Here is a 19,993-nt window from a genome sequence, read left to right as displayed (position 1 = left end):
AGAGAATCTGACCATTCAAAAAGTCTCCCTCAGGGACACCTGGGTGGCTCAGTAGGTTTAAGCGACTGACTTCGGCTCAGGTCATGATCTCACAGTTCATGGGTTCAAGCCCCGCATCAGGCTCTATGCTGACAGCTCAGAGCCTGGAGCCTGTTTCGGATTCTGTCTCCCTCTCTCTCTGACCCTTCCCTGTTCACACTGTCTCTCTCTCTCAGAAATAAATAAAAAACATTTTTAAAAAAGTCTCCCTCAAATAGTTGGGGAGAGGGAGGGAGGCAAACCATAAGAGACTCTTAAATACTGAGAACAAACTGAGGGCTGATGGGGTGAGGGAGAGGGGAAAATGGATGATGGGCATGGAGGAGGGCACTTGTTGGGATGAGCACTGGGTGTTATATGGAAACCAACCTGACAATAAACTATTTTTTTAAAAAAAGATGTTAAAAAAAAAAAAAGGTCTCCTTAAAAAGGGGTGCCTGGGTGGCTCAGTCAGTTAAGCATCCAACTTCATCTCAGGTCATAATCTCTTGGTCAGTGAGTTCAAGCCCCGCATCGGGCTCTGTGCTAACAGCTCAGAGCCTGGAGCCTGGTTCAGATTCTGTGTCTTCCTCTCTCTCTGCTCCTCCCCCACTCAGATTCTGTCTCTCAAAAATAAATAAACATTTTTTTTAAAAAAGTCTCCTGGGCTCTACCCTGCTCCTCACTGATACCTGTTCCTCATGAGACCACTGTGTGCTGCTTAAGCTTCTCTTGGGCTATCCTCTGACCCCTGGTAATGTTTCTTCCTCTTCTATCGACTTATCTCCCCTTGGTGCCCTCCCTCTCTTGCACAGCAAATGAGCACAAACCACCTCCACCCTTCCCTGGATTTGTGCACATGATACACCATGTCTTTATTCATTCCTCCAACATTACTAAGAGCCTGTCTTCCAACAACAACTCTTTCATGTTGCCTGAAATGTGTGCCCTTCTCCAAAAAACGGGCTCAGTGTACCATTGGTCACAGTTCCATTTCCAAGTAATCTCTGGGGCCCCAGGCTAGCCATGGAATCTGTCTCTTATCATTATCTCTTCTTGAATGTAAGCATCCTTGAAATCCATTTCTCCCAAAGAACTCACTACTGGAGGAAAATAGTAGCCAAATCTCACAGCCACCCTCCCCTATACATGAGAACTCACAGCCACACTCTCGACCTTGCCACTTGCCAATCAGGCTAATCACTTGCTTTTTTACACATTCATTTAACAGTTTACAGTTGACCTGACATTATTTAGTCTCTCCCCTCAGTGATGTCTTCTATATTTTAAGCTTTTTAGAAGGCACACATCACAGCTTTATAACACACAGTGTCATATTCGGATAGATGTTAGCATTTTTATCTTGATGACGAAATAAAAAGTCAAGGGTATGTTGGTGCTGTCCTAAAACATGGCCAGCCATAGCGAGTGCCCTCCACCACAGCGAGCCGTTGGTCTTTGAAGGGTAGAGTTGTGCATTTTCCAGAAAACAGATATAAATTTTGCATTTTGCAGGTTGAAATCACACCCGCCTTTGTTTGCCCTGAAATGATACATGAGTCTAAAGCACGTCACCTTGGTTAATTTTTAAGTGTGGTTACTCCTATAGGTCTTCAAGAGAACCACTTCATCTCAATGACAATGGAAGAAAGCTCGTCAATACCCCCAGGCTTCTTCATTAATTTGTTTCCTTATAATTATCATGATCTAAGTGCAGCTGCAGCTCAGTCAGCAGTTTGCCAAGAAAACAGGGCTGAAATTATTCAAGTCTTGGTACCAGGAGCTTGAGTCCTCCCCTCTACTCTTTCCTGATCTTCACTTGTTTGGTTATGGAATCAGAGAGGAAAAGGGAAGGGGAGAGGAAGCTGCTGAAACCAATGCCACTGGCTCCCAGAGTCTTGTCTCCTGGACACACTGTCACAGATGTGGTGAAGAGTTCTCTGTGCGTTCAGACTCACCCCATGCTTTACAGGACCCCATCTCAGGCAGCCCCCTGACCCTCATGCGTTTGCACTCCAGCACCTTCTCTGGTAGTTGGGAGGGAGGGAGGAGGATGTTAATGTCCTTACTCAGTGAGAATGGAACAGGAATAAGTCTGCCATCCTTGCAGGAGCACTCCACCACCCACCCCCTGAGCCCTCATTGTTCCAGATGCCAACTCTACTGGCTTTGTGCAATTAAGAATAATGTCCATGCTTGCTGTCTTCCTCCTTCCTGGCCTCAGTCTCCCTACTCCCTAACTCCTGCTTCCTGGAATCACCTTCTTCAGAGTTGAGCTAGAACTCTGTGCATGCAAGTCAGGATGTTGAGCAAGGAGGTAACTGAATATGAGTTGTCACTTTTAACATTAAGTGACAATTTGGGATCAACTGAAAATGTCCCTACTCTCTCTGAAAGTCCTGACCTGTTCATTGGCTGCAGTATAGCCAGTCTTTGAAGAAATATAAAGTAGACAGGCCTGAGAAGCAGAGAAGCTGTGTCTCTCTTTCAGATGATATAGCTGACGTGAGAACCTAGGGCAGGTCTCCAGGGTACCATCGTGAGCATAGTCAGCCTTAGAACAGCACTTTGATAAAACCAAAGATTCAAAAATTCTGTGTGGATGGTGTATTATTCTTTGCATCCTAAGGAACCTCGGAAAAGCAATAAATCTTTATTGACTGACTCTTTAGCTTCCATTGAAGATAACAAAATCAAGGTTCTGTAGCAAATTTGGCCCTCCATCCACATGCTACTCCTGTGGTCCCAAAGAAGCTGTACCCCAGAGGGAACCAAGGGTTTGTCTTCAAAGTCAGACCATCCAACGATGGTCAAGCTCTCCATAGCTATTCATTTTTTATTTTAACATAACTCTCGCTCACAGTATTTGCCGACTCACATGACAAAAATGTATTTCATTGAAGTTTTCCTCTCTGTTTTTTAAACTAACACAAATCATCTTAAAACAACATGTATTCAAATAACATTCCTTGAGACTCCTGGGTGGCTCAGTCGGTTAAGCATCCGACTTTGGCTCAGGTTGTGATCTCACAATTCATGAGCTTGAACCCTGTGTCAGGCTTTATGCTAATAGCTCAGAGCCTGGAGCCCGCTTTGGATTCTGTGTCTCCCTCTCTCTCCTCGCCCTTCTCCCACCCACTCTCTGTCTCTCTGTCTCAAAAATAAACATTAAAAAAATAGAAGAAGAAGAAACAACACTCCTTGAGTATTACGATACACAGAAATATACTTTGGGAAAATGTCTATATTAAAATATTCATAAGGCTTAGGCATGAATTTCTATAACTCCAGGGGTCTTTTAGTTTGGGGAGCTTTGGGCTTCATTGGATTTTGGTTTTGTTTTGATCATTTGGTCATATATTTTACCTGGTACATGAAAAGACTGATCTAAAAAAAGAAAGAAATTTTGGAATTAGGGGACTGCTTTGTTATGATAAGCTTAGAGATACAAAATTCATGATTTTTAATTATGGGATATCAGTGCTGGGATCTGCCTATATTTGCATAAATTATTTAAACGAGAGAGTGCATTTGAATATCTTAAGTTAATAGATGACAGAAAAGTCTATTCAGAAGTGGTTGTACAGAGAAGTTTATGTAAACAACCAGAAAAGGTAGATGGCTCTACTATAGAAAAGAGCACTTACAGATAAGTAAGCATGTGTAATGTCTAAAAGGGGCTGTAGTCATCTGTTCAGCATGCTCCCATGGCCTTTCCTGTGGGCAATGGCCAGGGGTGGGGTATGGGGAGAGGGCACCTGCACTTCCTCCTTCTCTCATGGTCTCATCAGATTAGAGACCCACCTTCACGACCTCATTTAACCCTAATTACCTTCCAAAGGCCCCACCTCCTAAGACCATCATAACGGGGGTTAGGGCTTCAACACCTGAATTTTCAGGAGACACAATTCAGCCCATGACAAGGGTCATCCCTTCAATGCACTAATTTCTCTTTGGAGTCTATCTTATACAAACTATGGAAAATATGTGCATAAAAAATTTCCCCTGGCAAAAAAAAAAAAAAAAATGGAATTAACCTAACAGTAGGAAAGGACATAATAATGACAAATCCACTCGAAGAAATATAATGTGGCCTTTATTCATGGTGACCACAGAGACAGCAGCAATAGGGAAACACAGTAGGATGACAGATGATTTTTTTTTTTCAGTGCAGGGGCTCAGGTAAATCTAGTTAGGATTGAACTGGATTTGGGTTGTTTTAGTTACTGGTATCATTATGGGTTGAATTGTTTCCCCCCAAAAAAGCCATATATATTGAAACCCTACCCCCCAGGACCTCAGAATGTTACTGTATTTGGTGGCAAGGCCTTTACAGAAGTGATTAAGGTCGTAAGGAGTAGACTCTAATCCAGTCTCACTGGTGTCCTTATAAGAAGTGGAAAAGACACCAAGTATGCAAATGCACAGCTATGTGAGGACACACGGAGAAGGTGGCCATCCACAAGCCAACGAGACTCTCTCCAGCCTCACACCTAGGTCTTTCTGGGGAGGCCCTGATGGGCATGCAAGGAACAGAGTCTATGAGTGCGTGTGAGCCCCTTTGCATCTAGCAGTCCCCAGGGCTCTCTATTGGCATTCTAGCCCATCCCAGGCCAGTAGCCGTTAACTTAAAATTTTAGCTGGTTTCTTTGAAACACTTTTATTTTATTGTTGTTCTTTCAAGACTTCATTTAAATTTTATCTACTTAACATATAGCATAATATTAGTTTCAGGAGTAGAATTTAGTGAGTCATCACTTGCATAAAACACCCAGTGCTCATCACAGCAAGTGTCCTCCTTAATGCCCATCTCACATATAGCCCATCTCCCTGCTCACCTCCCCTCTGGTAACTATCAGTCTGTTCTCTATAGTTAAGAGTTTATTCTATGGTTTGTCTCTCTCTCCCTCTTTTTTTTTCTTCCCCTTATGTTCATCTGTTTTGTCTCTTAAATTTCATATGTGAGTGAAATATTGATTCGAAGAGGCACATGCACCCCAATGTTTATAGCAGCACTATCGACAACAGCCAAACTATGGAAGGAGCCCAAGTGTCCATCTACTGATGAATGGATAAAGATAACGTGGTATAGATATACAATGAAATATTACTCAGCTAAAAAAAAAACGGAAATCTTGCCATTTGCACTGACATGGATGCAGCTAGATGCTAAGCTAAATAAGTCAGAGAAAGACAAATACCATATGAAACATTTTTATAGCAGAGGGACTTCCTCCTATGCCCTGCCACACTGTTATGTCCTGCCTTTGGGGGGAAGGACTCTGTCTCTTCAGATTTCAGGCTACTCAGTTGCCCTGCGATCTTAGCTCTCTGACTCTCTGATGGCTTCAGGAAACGTTACAATTTTGTATTTTCTCCAGCATTCTCTCATTGAAGCCCAAGTGATTTTCTTTCCAGCTATCCACATCCCAGACACAAGGAGACCCCCTATCCAATGTTAAGTGGCCAGTTTACTGCATGTAAATGCTGATTCAGCACCAGAAGAAATGTATCTTGCAAACAATGTCAAGTGCAGCGCTATAAAGCTCTCCCAAGGAGCTCTGATGTCACTGATAATTCTCCGTCGCTCAAAAACTTTCAAGAAATGTGTCAAATTCCAGGTAAGAGGAACAATTAGGTGGAAAGAGAAGAAATCAATATTTGAACATGCTGGCTTAGAAGATTCCTTTCTTTGCCCTTTGCCAAACCTCCTCCAGAAGTCAGATGTGACGCTGTGGAAATGTGGGAGAGGCAGAGATACCATAAAGCTAGAAGGACATGGACAGGCAGATAGTCTAAAGGCTCTTACCCTTTCCAATGCAACACCATTTTGAATAACAATTACTTTGCAATGCCCATTTTACTATTCTGAAAGTAAATTCATAGATAACATAACTTACTTATATACCTAAATTTCAAGTTAAAAAAAACTCCAGCATAATGCCCTGTATATGATATAAAGGAAGTAGAACAGGGAAGCTGTTTATAAGACAACAAATGCTGTGCTCAATAGAACTCCACCAGAGGACATATGAGGCAGTCACATCCCTGCCTCCACACTTAGAATTACTGGGAATGCAGCAATATAACTCTCCAGTGACTCCTGTGTCTCATGACAGCAACTCAGATACTCCAAATGGTAATGCTGTTGCTGATGTCATTTTCCAAAATGACAAACCATCCTCCATGAAGCTTCTCACAAAATCAACAGCAATCTGCCCTTGATTTTCAAAGCAATTGCATTCGTGGAAAATCCAGTACCCTAGATGCACAACAAACACATTTTATGTTTTTATTTATTGTGAGATATTTAGTGAAAAATAAGTTCATATACACAGATCTATCACCGTCTATCATTTGAAAATTTTTGCAGACTTTTCCCAAGAAAACCTGCCCTCAACTGAAAGTCACTGCCACTTGTCAATCATTAAGAACTTCAAGCACCCACCTACGCTCTCACCTTTACCAACGGCATAAGGATCACAGGAGTCAAGTGACATGCCCAAAGTCACACAGGCAGCAAGTCCTGTTGCTTCTTTCCAGCTCTTTCCCCTGTATCATGTTTCTAGGGGGCTCCAGACCTCCAAAAGGACAAATCCAACTCTAAATGACCCCCTGGTCAAAAAAAATCATGGCAGTTACCTTATCGGTGTATCTTTCTGCAGCAGGTGGGTGCTGTGCCCCCTTGATTTGTGGCACCAGGCAAGCCAATGAGTGGAAACTGGCCACTAATGTACATGAGTCCATGGACCTTGATAGCCTAGAGATTCTGAAAGCAATGTAAACAAAGTCAGTTTCATGTCCCCTCTCTGCTTTTGGAATAAATCATTCATTCTGCAAGTATTTATTGACCACATGGAATGTGCTGATTGGTGGAAGTGGTACCCAGACCAGGAGGGGGACAGGGCAGACGCAGAGCTGCCCACCTCCACAGAAATTAATGGGAAAGTAGGCATTCGGTAACTCGTTATACAAACAATTAGGTAGTGTCATTAGGTAGCACACGAAGAAGTCTAAGGTGATGTGCAAACATAGCTGAGGCATTAACCCAATAGGTGGTAGGTTTGTTAGAGTTCCATCAAGGAAGCAAAATGTCCCATGTGACATAAAGTGAAGGATTCATTATAGGGACTCAACTTCACACAATCATAGGAGATGCTGGGGAAGTAAATGCCCAGAGGGGAAGATGAAAGGACCATGAAAGTCACCAGGCAGGGACTATGAAGAGAAGCCAATGAGGAGTCTGTGGCCAACTCCTGCCTCTGTGTCCAGAACGGGCCTGTAGTCATCACCATCGGCAAGAAGAGTTGGGAGAAGAATTGGGACAATAGAAACACAAACATGGACCTTGGGGAAAAAAAACTGGGACCCTATCTTTCTCCCAGTTCCCTTAATCGCCATGACACAGGCTCCCTACCATTCAGACTGCACATGCCCCATGCCCAGGACCCAGAGGGGCAGAAGGAGGTCACAGGGTAGGGTGTCCAAGGGGCTGCAGTTTCAGGGAATCAGCAAATCAGCCTCAGCACATGTGGCTTCAAGGGCACCTGGGGCATCATCCTTCTGAACATATAGTCACTGAGCCTTCATGCCCACCTCCCAGATGTTGGGTACATTTCTCTGTGGCCAGCCCTCACCCAGAACCACAGTGGGAAGAGTAGTAGTTGACACAGTACAACATCATGCAGGTGGCTCCACCAAGAAGAATCCAAAGGATCAGCTGGAGTTAGACAAAGTGAAGAGGGAGGAAGTGAATGTTCCAAGCACATGCAAAGTCCCTGAAGTGGGCAGCACCATGGACCCCTGTGGAATTTCCTGCACTAGGGTGTGATTTGGAGAGAATGGAGCATGGCCAGAGAGAGTTGGGGGTAGAGTCAGCCGGGCCTTATAGGCCACAGTGGGGTTTTAGATTTTATCCCAAGAGTGGTGGAGATCCAGGGGAAGTTGTCACCCATCACAGAGAGTAGACAGAGAACCAGCTTGGGAATCAGAAAGACCTAGGGTCAGAAGACAGGCATGTCATTCTGTGAGCCATGCTGTGTGACCTCACTTTGCTTGTCAGTACAATGGAGAGAAGAAGGACCAAGGCAGGATCCAGTAGGAGTCGAGTGAACTAACCCATGAAAGTGCCTGTGTGCATGAGACCACACTATCTGCAGAGGGCCACATTACAGTCACTCCTGGCTTCACAGGCCACACGCTCTGTCGCCCTCAACTCTGCCTCCGTGGCCTGCACCCAGCCACAGACCATACATAAACACTGGTGCATTCCAATAAAACTGTCCTTGTGGATGCTGAAATTTATATTCCCTATAACTTGCACATGTAATGAAATAATATTCTTTTGATTTTTTCAACCACTTAAAAATGGAAAAAGCATTCTTAGTTTGTGGGCCATACAGACATAAGCAGCAAGTGAACTTGACAGATGGGCTTCAGTCTGCTGATTCCTGTGCTTGGCACAAAACAAATGTTTCTCTCCTTTCCTTGCTCCTTACACACACACATGTACACACATACACATAGACCACACACACAGCACACAAATGCATGCACACCTGTGCACATGTACACATGCACACACACATGCACACCACACAACTGGGAAGAGGCAGAAAGGACAGGCACATTCCTGTGTCACCTGCTACAAGCCTTCAGGCTAACTACATGTCACTTAATCCCATCTCATTTGCACTTTCTAAGGAAAAAATCTAGACCAACTATAATGTTTAAAATTAGTTTTTGATTTAGACAGTAATTTGCTATTATTATTTGAGCTACCTCAGAGGTTATTAGCCATGAATTTGAAGCATGAGATTATCAACTGCTCTCAAATTCAGTTACCTTATAAAATACCATACATTCGTAAGGTTACTGAGCAGAAATATAATCAAAACATTGTGCGCTGCATTTCCCCCCATAGACTTTACTGGAGTCGTTCATTTTCTGCTTTGTCAGCCCTGTGTGATTACACGCTGGTCATGATCCTCTCTATCTGAAGCCAGTGGCTGGATGGTAATCCTCAGGAACGTTCCCACTGGTCTGTGTGCTCCGGATCACATGGTATGCTTAGAAAGAATGTGTCTCATGCAACAAAGGAAAGGAGACGAATGTGGGACTGCTTTCAGCTCAGGCCCCTGCCTGCTGCCTGCAAGTCTGCATTTCATCCAGGTCCAGGGAGAGGCAGGGTGCCTGCTTCGGGAAGGTTGGAGTGAGACTCACCCGAGGCCACAGCTCATGGCGTGATTTACAGGCTGAACGAGGTAAGAATTAAATATTTACCGTCTCCCCCAGTACAGCTGGGACGGGGATGCCTGCATGTACTCAGATGGGACCAGCTCCAGTGTGACAGCTGGGCCGTGTCAGGTGAGGACGAGGCAGGTGTGCATGTGCGTGCATGTGTGTGTGTACATCTGTGTGCGAACATCTCTATGGAGATAAGTGTCAGAAACGACTTCAGGGGGCCACCATCCTGCCCCTTTGTTCTACTGACGTGTCACTGAAGCCATGATCTACTCAAGTTCAGTGCAGCCAAATTCCTTTTTCCCAAATGGTAAATGGATTCATCCTCAGGGAAAGGAAAAAGTGAAATGCTACCAGGCCAAACCCTTTCTCTGTAACTTTGCAAATATTGTTCATTCCTTGGTTTCTGCTTCCTCAATGTTGCCAGATCCTCTTGGCTGGGTATCTTCTGCCCGCCCTCCACATCCATTTTCTGCCTCTCTGTGTCCTGGCCCACATGGGTGGGCCCCACAAACCTCTGGGTCGGGTCGGGCTTGGTCAATGGGAGGCATGAGCAAGCAAGTGAGGGAACCTTGTCATCTCACTCCCCACTGCCTGGTTTCCAAGGGTTGACATCAACTGTCGGGGGCCCCCTCCATTCAAGTGTAGCCTTGTGGATGGTAACAGGTGCTCAGGCCCTGGGGTCCTGCCCCAGGGCTGCTAGAGCCCTGTCCGTCCCATTCTCCCCCACACCCCTTGCCCTTCCATACTGTCTTGCCTTTCCTCTACCTCCCTCATCTCTGCCTTAAGTTCTCAGGTGCTCCACAGGGAGGATCATGCACCCTCTTTACCCAGGCTGGAGCACTCTTCCCCACAGCATCATGAGCACTTACATGGGAGGGATAAGTTGTTGACACAGCATCTCCTATATGATTGGCAGCATCCATCCACCCTTTTGGGCATCAAACTCCCAGGGTCTGACAAGGCAACTTTAACATCTCTAGTAGTTTCCAAGGCCAGGGTCACACAGAGCAAAGGAAATGCTTCTATTCAAGGTCTCCAATTACCTTCAATGTGTTGACATTACCACTTACACCCTACTCTTAAGTAAACTGTGGGAAGGCCTTGAGTTCAGGGGGAAGGCTTGGACTCTGACAGAGGAACTAAGGTCAAAGACCCAGGGAAAGATGGACAGGTGTGGTTTCTCCAGCTAGGATTTTATGACACATGCCTTTGACAGGTATTTGTTTAAGCAAATCTGTAGCCTCATGGCCATTCATTAGCAGTAGCCATGTCTTTCTGAGGAACACCCTTGGCTATGACATTGACCCCTCTCACTGCATCCCCTTGAGTCTGCTTCAGCTCTCTGCATTGCAGAAGTAAGAGATGAATTTACCACATCAGCAAAATACCATTTTCAGTTGAAAGCTGCCTTGGGGTTTACAGGTTCCTAAATAGAAACTAGCAAGCACACAGACATAACACTGATAGAAAACACTGATTGAGTTTTTGTGTAAAAGAGTCCATTCTGGACACATCAAGGTCATTTCCAAATAGCGAGCTCTAGGTCAGAACTGTCCTAAAGAATTCTCTGCAGCAGTGAAAACTTCCATCTGCACTGTCCAGTACAGTAGCTACTAGCCACGTGTGGCTATTGAGCATGTGGCTAGTGGAACTTAGAAAATGGATCTTCTAGGCGGAAATGGTGGGGGAAAGGGAGAGAGGCAAACCATGAGAGACTCTTGAATGCTGACAAAAACTGAGGACTGATGGATGTGGGGGGGAGGGGGGGTGGGCATGGAGGAGGGCACTTTGGGGATGAGCACTAAGTGTTATGTGGAAACTAATTTGACAATAAACTATTTGTAAAAAAAAAATAAAATAAAAATAAAAAAAAAAAAAAAAAAAAAAAGAAAATGGATCTTCTATTTTATTTAATTCCAAATAATCTAAATGTAAGTAGCCACTTGTGCTGTGGTATTGGACCATACAGCTATAGATAGTTCTGTTCAAATAACTATTCCCCTCCTGTGCTGTAAAAACTGGCTGGGGATCCCTTTGAGGAGCTTTACTTCTCGAATAAGCTACAGTAAGAAAGTAGCTCGTTAGTGACACAGGGAAACTTCCCAAGGGTCTGATAAATATTTTGAGTCAACAGACACCAACGAAGTTGAAGACGTTTCCATGAAAATCGTTTGGTATTGTTCTCCAGAGTTCAAAACTTAAAGTTCAATTATATTCCGCATGCAACTCCCACTGATTCCTAAAACAACCACAGAAATACAATTCTTACAGCAGGCAGATGGCAAATATTCATTAGACTTCAACTTATTGTCTTTCTCAATATTGACCTGTTTGATCTCAGTCTTTGCTAATGCCTAAAGAACGCTAGCTCCTGTGGAGGTTACAAAAGGCATAAAGGACAGGACATTTGAGACATTTGTCTCAGGATCTGGGTTCTGTGAAGGTTTCAGGAGAGCAGACCGCGAAGTGGGGAATGCAGAGTCCACTCTCTGAACAACTCTGTCCAAAGGGTCTGTGAACCTCTTGTCTTTCCCTTTGACTTGTACCCACTCAAGGACGATGATGGAAGATAGAAGCACACTGGCAGAGAGTAAAGAAGTTATAATGAATAAGAGTCTCATTTTGAAACAAGTGAATTAGCAATTCTTTTCATAAAAAGTTATCTTAGCAAAGTGATCTAGCAATTGTCATGGGTTTTTGAAATTCTGCATTTTAGCTCTACTTTGAAGAAAAGAGGAAGCTGACCCCTTCACTCTAGGGACACAGTCCTAGAAGAGATGGCATTTTTTTCAGGACCCTCTAAGCAGTGGTGATACTCAAAATATTGGACAACCAGTAAGGCATAAACACCAGCCAATCAGAGCAGATACTGTATGAGCACCAGTGAACCAGACATTTGTGCCAGCAGATAGCCCTGGAATTAGTTGTTGATTCACACAAAAGCCTTCAGGGAAGAGGCTGAGTGTGATTTTAGATCACAAAAATATTTTATAAATCAAGGTGGTATATAGGTTTGTCCACCATTGATTGGATTAGCAAGCAGCAGTGTTAAGTGATGAGAAAAGTCATCCCAATAAATTTACATTGTTTACTTAGTAACTCTAAGGAATCACTAAAATCTTAACCCATTTTAAAAGTCAAATTCCACTTTAGTAAGTTTATGGTTGGGCATGTCGTTAATTACTGAGCAGCTGCTAATTACTAACCATCACAGAAATTTGTGCCAATTGGTGGAGAATTCAGCCAAATAACCATCCTGCCTCCATGGTAAATATGAAGAGACGGGCAGACAGTGAAATGTACTGACAATATCTACACAAAAAAGCAATATTTGGAAAAGGCAGAAATTTTATTCTTAATAACAACATTCATATTAACCTCTTTGTTTTAAGTGGACTTCACACCCAGTGCAGAGCCCAACATAGGGCTTGAACTCACGACCCTGAAATCAAGACCTGAGTTGAGATCAAGTCAGACACTTAACCAACTAGGCCACCTGGGAGCCCCTCGTATTAACTTTTATGAGGCAAATGTAAAGTAGTCAAAGACTAACATGAAAATGTGATTTGTTTTGTTTTGTTTTACAGACATCTCACGTTGCTTCTTAGAAATGTTTGATTCCTAAACATCATGGTTCCTTAAAGTACCACCTGAATAGTAAGCAATTAAGGAAGGCAGTACATGTGTTTTTGGGTTTTCCCTTTTATTTATTAAAGAACATATTACCCATTTCCAGTGTTTTCATGGCATTTGTGGTATATAAGGTACATCCCCTCACAGCAAAATCCACATCTAACTCATCGGAGTACATGAGAGTGGGCCTGATAAGGAGCAAATAAAAGTAAATGTCTTCATGGAAATATCCGATAATGGATATTTCACAATGTATACATCATCCTTGAATTCAATCTTATACTTAATCTGTGAGTTCTGATTTCCCAGGCAATTTTAGAATTCTGATTGATCCTAATGTGTATGCTCTTTTTTTCAAGGATAATATACAATAATGCCTCACATGTTAAACATACATAAATATTGTCTTCGTATGATTACAATAACAAAAATGTTTTAAAAGTCATGGTAGGATATAGGCTTATCTGCCATTTATTGGATTAGCAAGAGGAGTGTCGGTGACGAGTAAATCACCACGATGAATTCAAAGCTTTCAGTCAGTAACTTGGTGGAATTCACTAAAATTGTGAAATGTTTTGAAAACCAAATTCTATGCTGGAAGGTGGAGAAACAGACCCCTTCTGTCACGATAAAGTATCCATTCCGATTACTCCAGCATCACTGCTTCCCGGTAACACTGGTGAAGAGGAATCCCAGCCTTGGGACAGAGAAGGACGACGTGGGTGTGATGTAGATCGTCAGCCACGTGCAGAATGGAGCTCAAGGGACGTCTTTGCTAGACCAAAGTTACGTTCCTCACCGTTCTAGGACTGGCCACGGAAAAAGAAACCTGCGGGCGACCTGCTGGGCCCCACCACCGGCGGTCAGGTCCCTGGTGACAAGGGAAGAGGATGGATTTAATCAGTGGAGATCAACGGAAAAGGCACACTTAAGAAAGCTCCACTCATCGGATAAGAAGAAATGAAGACCCAGAGAGGAAGCAAAAATGTTAACGCACATCCTTCCTTTATGTCATTATTTCCACACACTTCCAAAGTTTCCGAACTCAGGGCTTCACGAGCTATACAGTTCAAAGATTCCAATATTTGCTTCTGTGGAGGCAAATTACTGCAAAGACGTGCTGTTCTGGTTTGTTTTCTTTCTTTTCTTTTTTTTTCACTCTTCCTATGGAAATTCTCTCTTCCATATGAAAATATAAAATATTGCTAACCCTTCTGGGGGACACCTGGGTGGCTCAGTCTGTTGAGCATTCGACTCTTGATTTCAGCTGAGGTCATGATCCCAGTGTTGTGGGTTTGAGCCCATGTCTGGCTCCACACTGACTGTGGAGCCTGCTTGGGATTCTATCTTTCTCTCTGCCCCTCCCCCACTCGTACTGTCTCTCAAAATAAACAGACATGAGATATATAAACTTCTTTAATAACACACACACACATTCAGAATATATATATATATATATATATATATAAACACACATTCCGTCTACAGAAGAGGGGCACAGATTCCCCCCCTCTTGTCTCCTTCGGCAGCTGGGCTGCTGCTTCCTTCCAGAAATGCCATCTTTGCTGTTCTGTTCTGTTCTCCTTCAAAAATGTGATCCCCGGCAAGCCACACACTCCTCCAGAGGGGCCTGTGCCTGCCTGACTGTACTGCCCTATTGAAAATCACGCAGTATGTTTTCCTGCCAGTCCTGAGAGTGCCAGCTCAAGTTCCAGGGTACTGCAGCCACCCTGCACATCCTAAATAATGTAACTGGGCACCATGCATTATTGATGTTGCAATGGAACGTCAGTTAAGTCTGGAGGATAGAATCGTTGGGCTCGCGGTCTTAACTCCATGACTTCCGGTCATGCAGGGAGAACAGGAGGCTGATGGAACCGCCTCAGCAATGTGCTCCAGGAAGTGGGTTTCTGTGGCGACTTGCCTATCATTTTTGCAGTTGTTGTTCGCCTTTTGTTTTCATGGCTGGGCTGCACAAATGCCTGGCTGTTTTCTAAATTTATCAAGAGTTTGTTTCTGTGGATCTCGGGAGGGTGGTGATTAGTGGGGAAGAGTCGATCCACATTTCAAATTGTTCATGCACTCACCCTTCAAAACTGACAGACTCAGGAGAGAAAGGAACAGAGTTGCCCAAAATAAACAGAAAAACTGACTGACAGTGAGTTGAGGCCCACAAAGAGGAGAGGAAATGGAGGGCTCTTGGTTTTAACTATTCATCAAGATGCAAAACATTTGCAAACCCCATGACTTCACATAAAAATAAAAGGTGCTTGCCCTTCCCAGTAGCTGTAATTTTTAATAAGAATTTCTCTTTTTTTGGGGGGGGCGCCTGGGTGGCTTAGTCGGTTAAGCGTCCGACTTTCGCTTAGATCATGATCTCTCGGTTCGTGGGTTCGAGCCCCACGTCGGGCTGTGCTGACTGCCAGCTCAGAGCCTGGAGCCTGTTTCAGTCTGTGACTCCCTCTCTCTCTGACCCTCCCCTGCTCACGCTGTCTCTCTCTCTCTCTCCTAGAAATAAATAAAACATTAAAAAAAAAGAATTTCTCTTTTTTTTTTAATTTTTGGGAGAGAAAGAGAAAGAGATGATGATCATGATCTCATGAGCAAGGGAGAGGCAAAGAGAGAGAGAGAGAGAGAGAGAGAGAGAATCCAAAGCTGGCTCCAGGCTCTGAGCTGTCAGCACAGAGCCTGACACGGGGCTCGAACCCACGAACTGTGAAGTCATGACCTGAGCTGAAGTCGGACGCTTAACTGGCTGAGCCACCCAGGCGCCCCTCTAATTTTATTTATTAGTTTTGTCCTAATGTGTTTCATGGACAGTTATACCTGAGTTTATTTTACTTCACCAACATAAACTCCTTTCTAGAATATAAAGTCGGTATTATGTATCCTAAATGTGAATCCAGCCTGGATAAGAATCATCAGTGGAAAGAAGTATTACATTTTGGTGTATGTCACTTTTGAAAATCACTCTCTTGTTTTCCTTTCTGACCCTTTCTACAATTTAATACATGCTCTTGGGGTCTCTGCAGCCTAAAGTCCTGTTTTTCTTTCATCCAGAGTGAATGCAGTGTGCATTAGGACCCGCTTAAAACACAAGAGGTTTAAAAAAAAGTTTTCCCCTGGGGTGTCTGGGTGGCTCAGTCAGTTAAGCGTCCCACTCAAGTCATGATCTCATGGTTTGTGAGATCGAGCCCCACATTGGAATCTGTACTCACAGCAAGGAGCCTGCTTGGGTTTTTCTCTCTCCATCTCTTTCTGCCCCTCCCCTGCTCTCTCTCTCTCTCTCTCTCAAAACAATAAACATTTTAAAAAAGTATACCCCAGCTACAGTGCAGCCTAGATTGCAAAGTACCTCAGTATCCAGACCCTTCCAGCTAACACTCTCCACAGCACTGCACAGCACCCCAAATTCCTCTCTGTGCTTTGTGGCAAGTTTGTGGAGTAGAAGTCCTTCCCAGTGCACAGTTCTAAGAAAAACCCCAGCACTCAGTAGTGACTTGCCCTTAGAAACAGGCTGTACATGTCTTACGTTTTCATGTTGGGCTACTAAAATACTGGCTTCAAAGCAGATCACCTGGAGAACATGGTAAAAACACCCATTCTCTGGCCCCATCTCCCAGAGATTCTGATCCAGAAAGGCTGGAAGAAGCTCAAGACTTTGCATTTTAACAACTCCCTGAAGAGGATCTGGTATACCACTCCTCTGAGAGCTACTGCTGAACCAGCAAGGTACCAAGATACAGGAACTTACAGGTACTGGCTGCACCTCCATGCTCAGCAAGCATCCCTTGGGATCCTGGATACGGAAAACACATCTTCCCTTTCTGGCAGCTGGTGGTAGGAACAAGGACCACCCCCATCTCTCAGCCTCTGATCAAAAGTCCCGTGTTCAGAACAGACCTTGTCATGGGAGTGGGCTGAGAGGTAGGGATGAGCCAGAGAGGGAGCTCTAGGGCAGCCAGCAGGCATCTTTTCCTGTGATTACAGCCCAGCCTCACCAATGGACCCAACTCATGCCAACCTGTCCCTGAGCAGAGCCCTCACCCTTCCGAAGCTTTCTCAGGGATGTCAGCCCTGAAAGCATCTGGACATAATGAGATATTTAAAACAGAGGTTCCCCATGATATCTCAGGTTGATCTTCCCCAAGGCAGTGTGGGCCTCCTGCATTTTGGACCTCAATCAGAAGGATATCAATGGAGCAAGAGTTATCGGTGCTGGTGCAGCAGTAAACACAGTTTGCAGCCCCTCCTAAGTATTAAAACTTCTGTTTCCTGCTTTAGTAACTGTTGGGTGCAAGATGTAATTAAAATCATGGTTGGTGCTGCATGATGAAGAAGCAGCACATGGAGGTTCACCACCATCTGGAGATCAGACACAGACGTGGACTCTGGGTGGAGCTGGAAGTTGTGTCCTTGAAGACAAGGATAAAAGTAGCCCAGAGACACTGCCTGCTCCTCAGGGCACTTCTCTGGTCCTTGAGCCAGGTGTGGGTGCACACATGGGGCTCAGGGGCTGGACCTTCCTCTACTTAAAGGAGATTCACATGACTCCAACAAGAGCACAAGCACCCTCCACCCCTGGGAAGGGTCCAGTGCAATGCACTATGTGGTGTATACAACACAGATATCGTGAATGTCCTGGGACGCTAGCAAACCATCATCACAAAGTAGGCAAGTTGGTCTTCAACAATGTTCCACTGTCCCTCCAACCAGCCCCTCATTTCCAGCTTGTTATAAGGTAGCCAATTACCCTTAGATCTCGCCACCTAGATAACTGCCCCGTCTTGTCCTAAAACTCAGACGCAGTGAGGCTGCACCCCCAAGTCCCCTGAGCCAGGAGGTCCACTGGTGGGACCAAGAATCTAGGCATCCTGAAGGCCACATCCATGATTCCTACGTGCAGCCCCTGGCCTTATACTCTTCCCCCTCCTTGGATTGTGTTTGAACTGGATAATCTTGAAGGAAACCAAAGAGCCCAAGAGCAAAGTGGCGATCTGACATGGAATTATTTACCTTTCTTCAATGACCCAAAACACAGCATTTTTATGGTGCATCTTCATTTATACCAGTCTAACAACACGTCTTGGGATGACCAGGTTGTGATTATCTGCAAAGGGACCAGGTCTACAAGCACACACATTCCTTGTATCACCCTGCTTGTGATAGCATAAGGCTAAGCACTGAAGACATTCTCCATGTCAATGCATGACTTTTTAATGAGCGCAAAGTAACGCTGTGCTAGACTGTGCGTAGGCCAGAGACACCAGTTAAGATCTGAAAACGCTGAGCGAAAATAAGACCAGCAGGTTGAGCAGACGAGAAAGCCAGCACGAAGAGAGAACAAGGGCACGTACTCAACAGTTGTTGAGCTGTTGGCAAAACCAAGATCACCCCACCGTGAGATTTTATTAATACAAAACAGGAGCCTCAACTGCTGTTGCCCACGCTGTGCCTCCATGGATAGTATGTGCATCTGCCCCAACAAGCTCCATGGAGAGGAACACTGGGAAGAGCTTTTGTGCAGGCTGACTCCCAGCTGAAAATCTCTCAGCTGAAGCTATGGGCTTTTGAGAACCGAGGCTAGTGCAGATTTTCTGCATAATCTTGTAGTCTGTAGTCAACAACCCTAAACTCCAACAAGCCAGATTTACAGGCAGGAGTCCCAGCAGGGCCTCTGAGCATGGAAACACCCAACAGCAGCTCGGGCGGCTCTGTCACAGGCTGGAGTCACACTGAGGTCTCTGGAGAGGAGGCTGGGAGGAAAGACAAATAAAAGGGCTCTGAATAGCTCTCAGCTGCCTCTCCTGAGTCTTTAGGGGTCAAGGATCACTACAGAATGGAGAGAGCCTATGAGAAAAGAAAGTACAGACTGCACTGTCCTTGCAATGGGGCCTAATGAGCTCTGAGGAAAGTCCTCCTCAGCCTATACAGCAAGAACATGGCCACACAGACCAGGCAGGGCTACAGGCCCGGCCTGGGGAAGTTCTAAAAGGAACATCTGTGCTGCAGGTCACCTTGACCTGTTTCTAGAGGCAATGGCTTGGCCACATGGCAGCTCTCAAGTGGTCAGTTGACCACATGCAAGACTATGTCTTCTTTGGGCCGAGGGCTCCTAGGCTCAGCCACTTCTTCCACCATCCATCTTGTTCCCTCCCTTCCCAAAGTGCTCACGGAAAGTGTAGCCCACAGTACATCTCGTGTCTGGGTTTTCCAAATGGACAACCTGTAGACAGTGCCTGGGCCCGCACCTGCAGAGTCATCCTTTGGTTAATGATCAAAGATGGACTCCTCAAAACTGTAATTGCCCTGAAGTTCCCCAACTCAAAGTAGAAGAATCCACTATTTAAATAGCCCCTTGCCAGTTTCTATCCCAGGCAAAAACAGCTCATCTTTCTTGTGTTCTGTTGGTTTCTTAAGGACACTGATGCTCTGGACCAAGATGCGCCTTCCCCTAGAAGCCTAACAGACACTTCAAGAAACACAAGTGTCTGTGACCATCCCCCAGGGCCCAGCACCTCCAGGCCACTGTTCTTTTTCCACCAATAGATTATTTAGCTGGTTACATGTTTAAGTAGCAGAAACTTCTCAAGTTTCTTTCCCTGCATATTTTCAAAACACTTCAAGCGCAAGAAGCATCCACTCTGAGCTCTAAAACATCACTCTCCATTCCTGTATCCAAATACATCTAGAGTTCTCCCTTGTCCTCATTTCTGCTTCAGGGGGAGGATCATCTGACATGACTTCTTCTGACTCCCCTCCCCACCTACCCCATCCCCCCCCAACCCCAGACGTAAGCACTTTGGCTTGTCCAGGGGAAAGACACCTGATGGTAAAAGGTAACCACAGAAAAGCTACAGAAATAAGGGCTGGAGTAAATGTGTTCTTGGGCGACCATTCTTGGTTCTGTGTGAAGAGAACCCCTCCATCAGCCCATGGCCCCCACTCAGATCCAGTCTTAGAAGGCTAACAGGCTCCTTCACAGCCTGGTGATTACTCTCTTGGGTCAGCCCCCCACTTAGTCAAGAGATGGCCTCTCAAAAGGGAACCTGTTACATCTCTACAAGTCATCTCTCCCAGGGCCAGTTTAAATGCA

The 19,993-nt window shown here is 44.8% G+C and overlaps 1 protein-coding gene across 4 annotated transcripts in view; it reads right to left on the bottom strand.

Moving 5' to 3' along the window:
* Positions 1–11,579: 11,579 nt before the first annotated feature.
* IGSF5 (immunoglobulin superfamily member 5) overlaps positions 11,580–19,993 on the bottom strand; it is a 47,066-nt gene continuing 38,652 nt past the window's right edge. For 3 of the 4 annotated variants that reach the window (XM_039228021.1, XM_039228049.1, XM_039228029.1), the window contains 2 exons: positions 13,697–13,768; positions 11,580–11,844 (listed from right to left, as the gene is read on the bottom strand). In XM_039228021.1, the coding sequence (XP_039083952.1) occupies positions 11,815–11,844; positions 13,697–13,768 (102 nt within the window). In that variant the 3' untranslated portion in view covers positions 11,580–11,814. Of the gene's footprint in view, positions 11,845–12,611; positions 13,769–19,993 lie in introns of those variants that run through there. The other variant, XM_039228039.1, reaches the window with a different exon arrangement.

Source organism: Hyaena hyaena, unplaced genomic scaffold (assembly GCF_003009895.1).
Source record: "Hyaena hyaena isolate Hyena2069 unplaced genomic scaffold, ASM300989v1 scaffold_2, whole genome shotgun sequence".
Lineage (NCBI taxonomy): Eukaryota > Metazoa > Chordata > Mammalia > Carnivora > Hyaenidae > Hyaena > Hyaena hyaena.
This window is presented reverse-complemented; position numbering and strand designations above follow the sequence as displayed.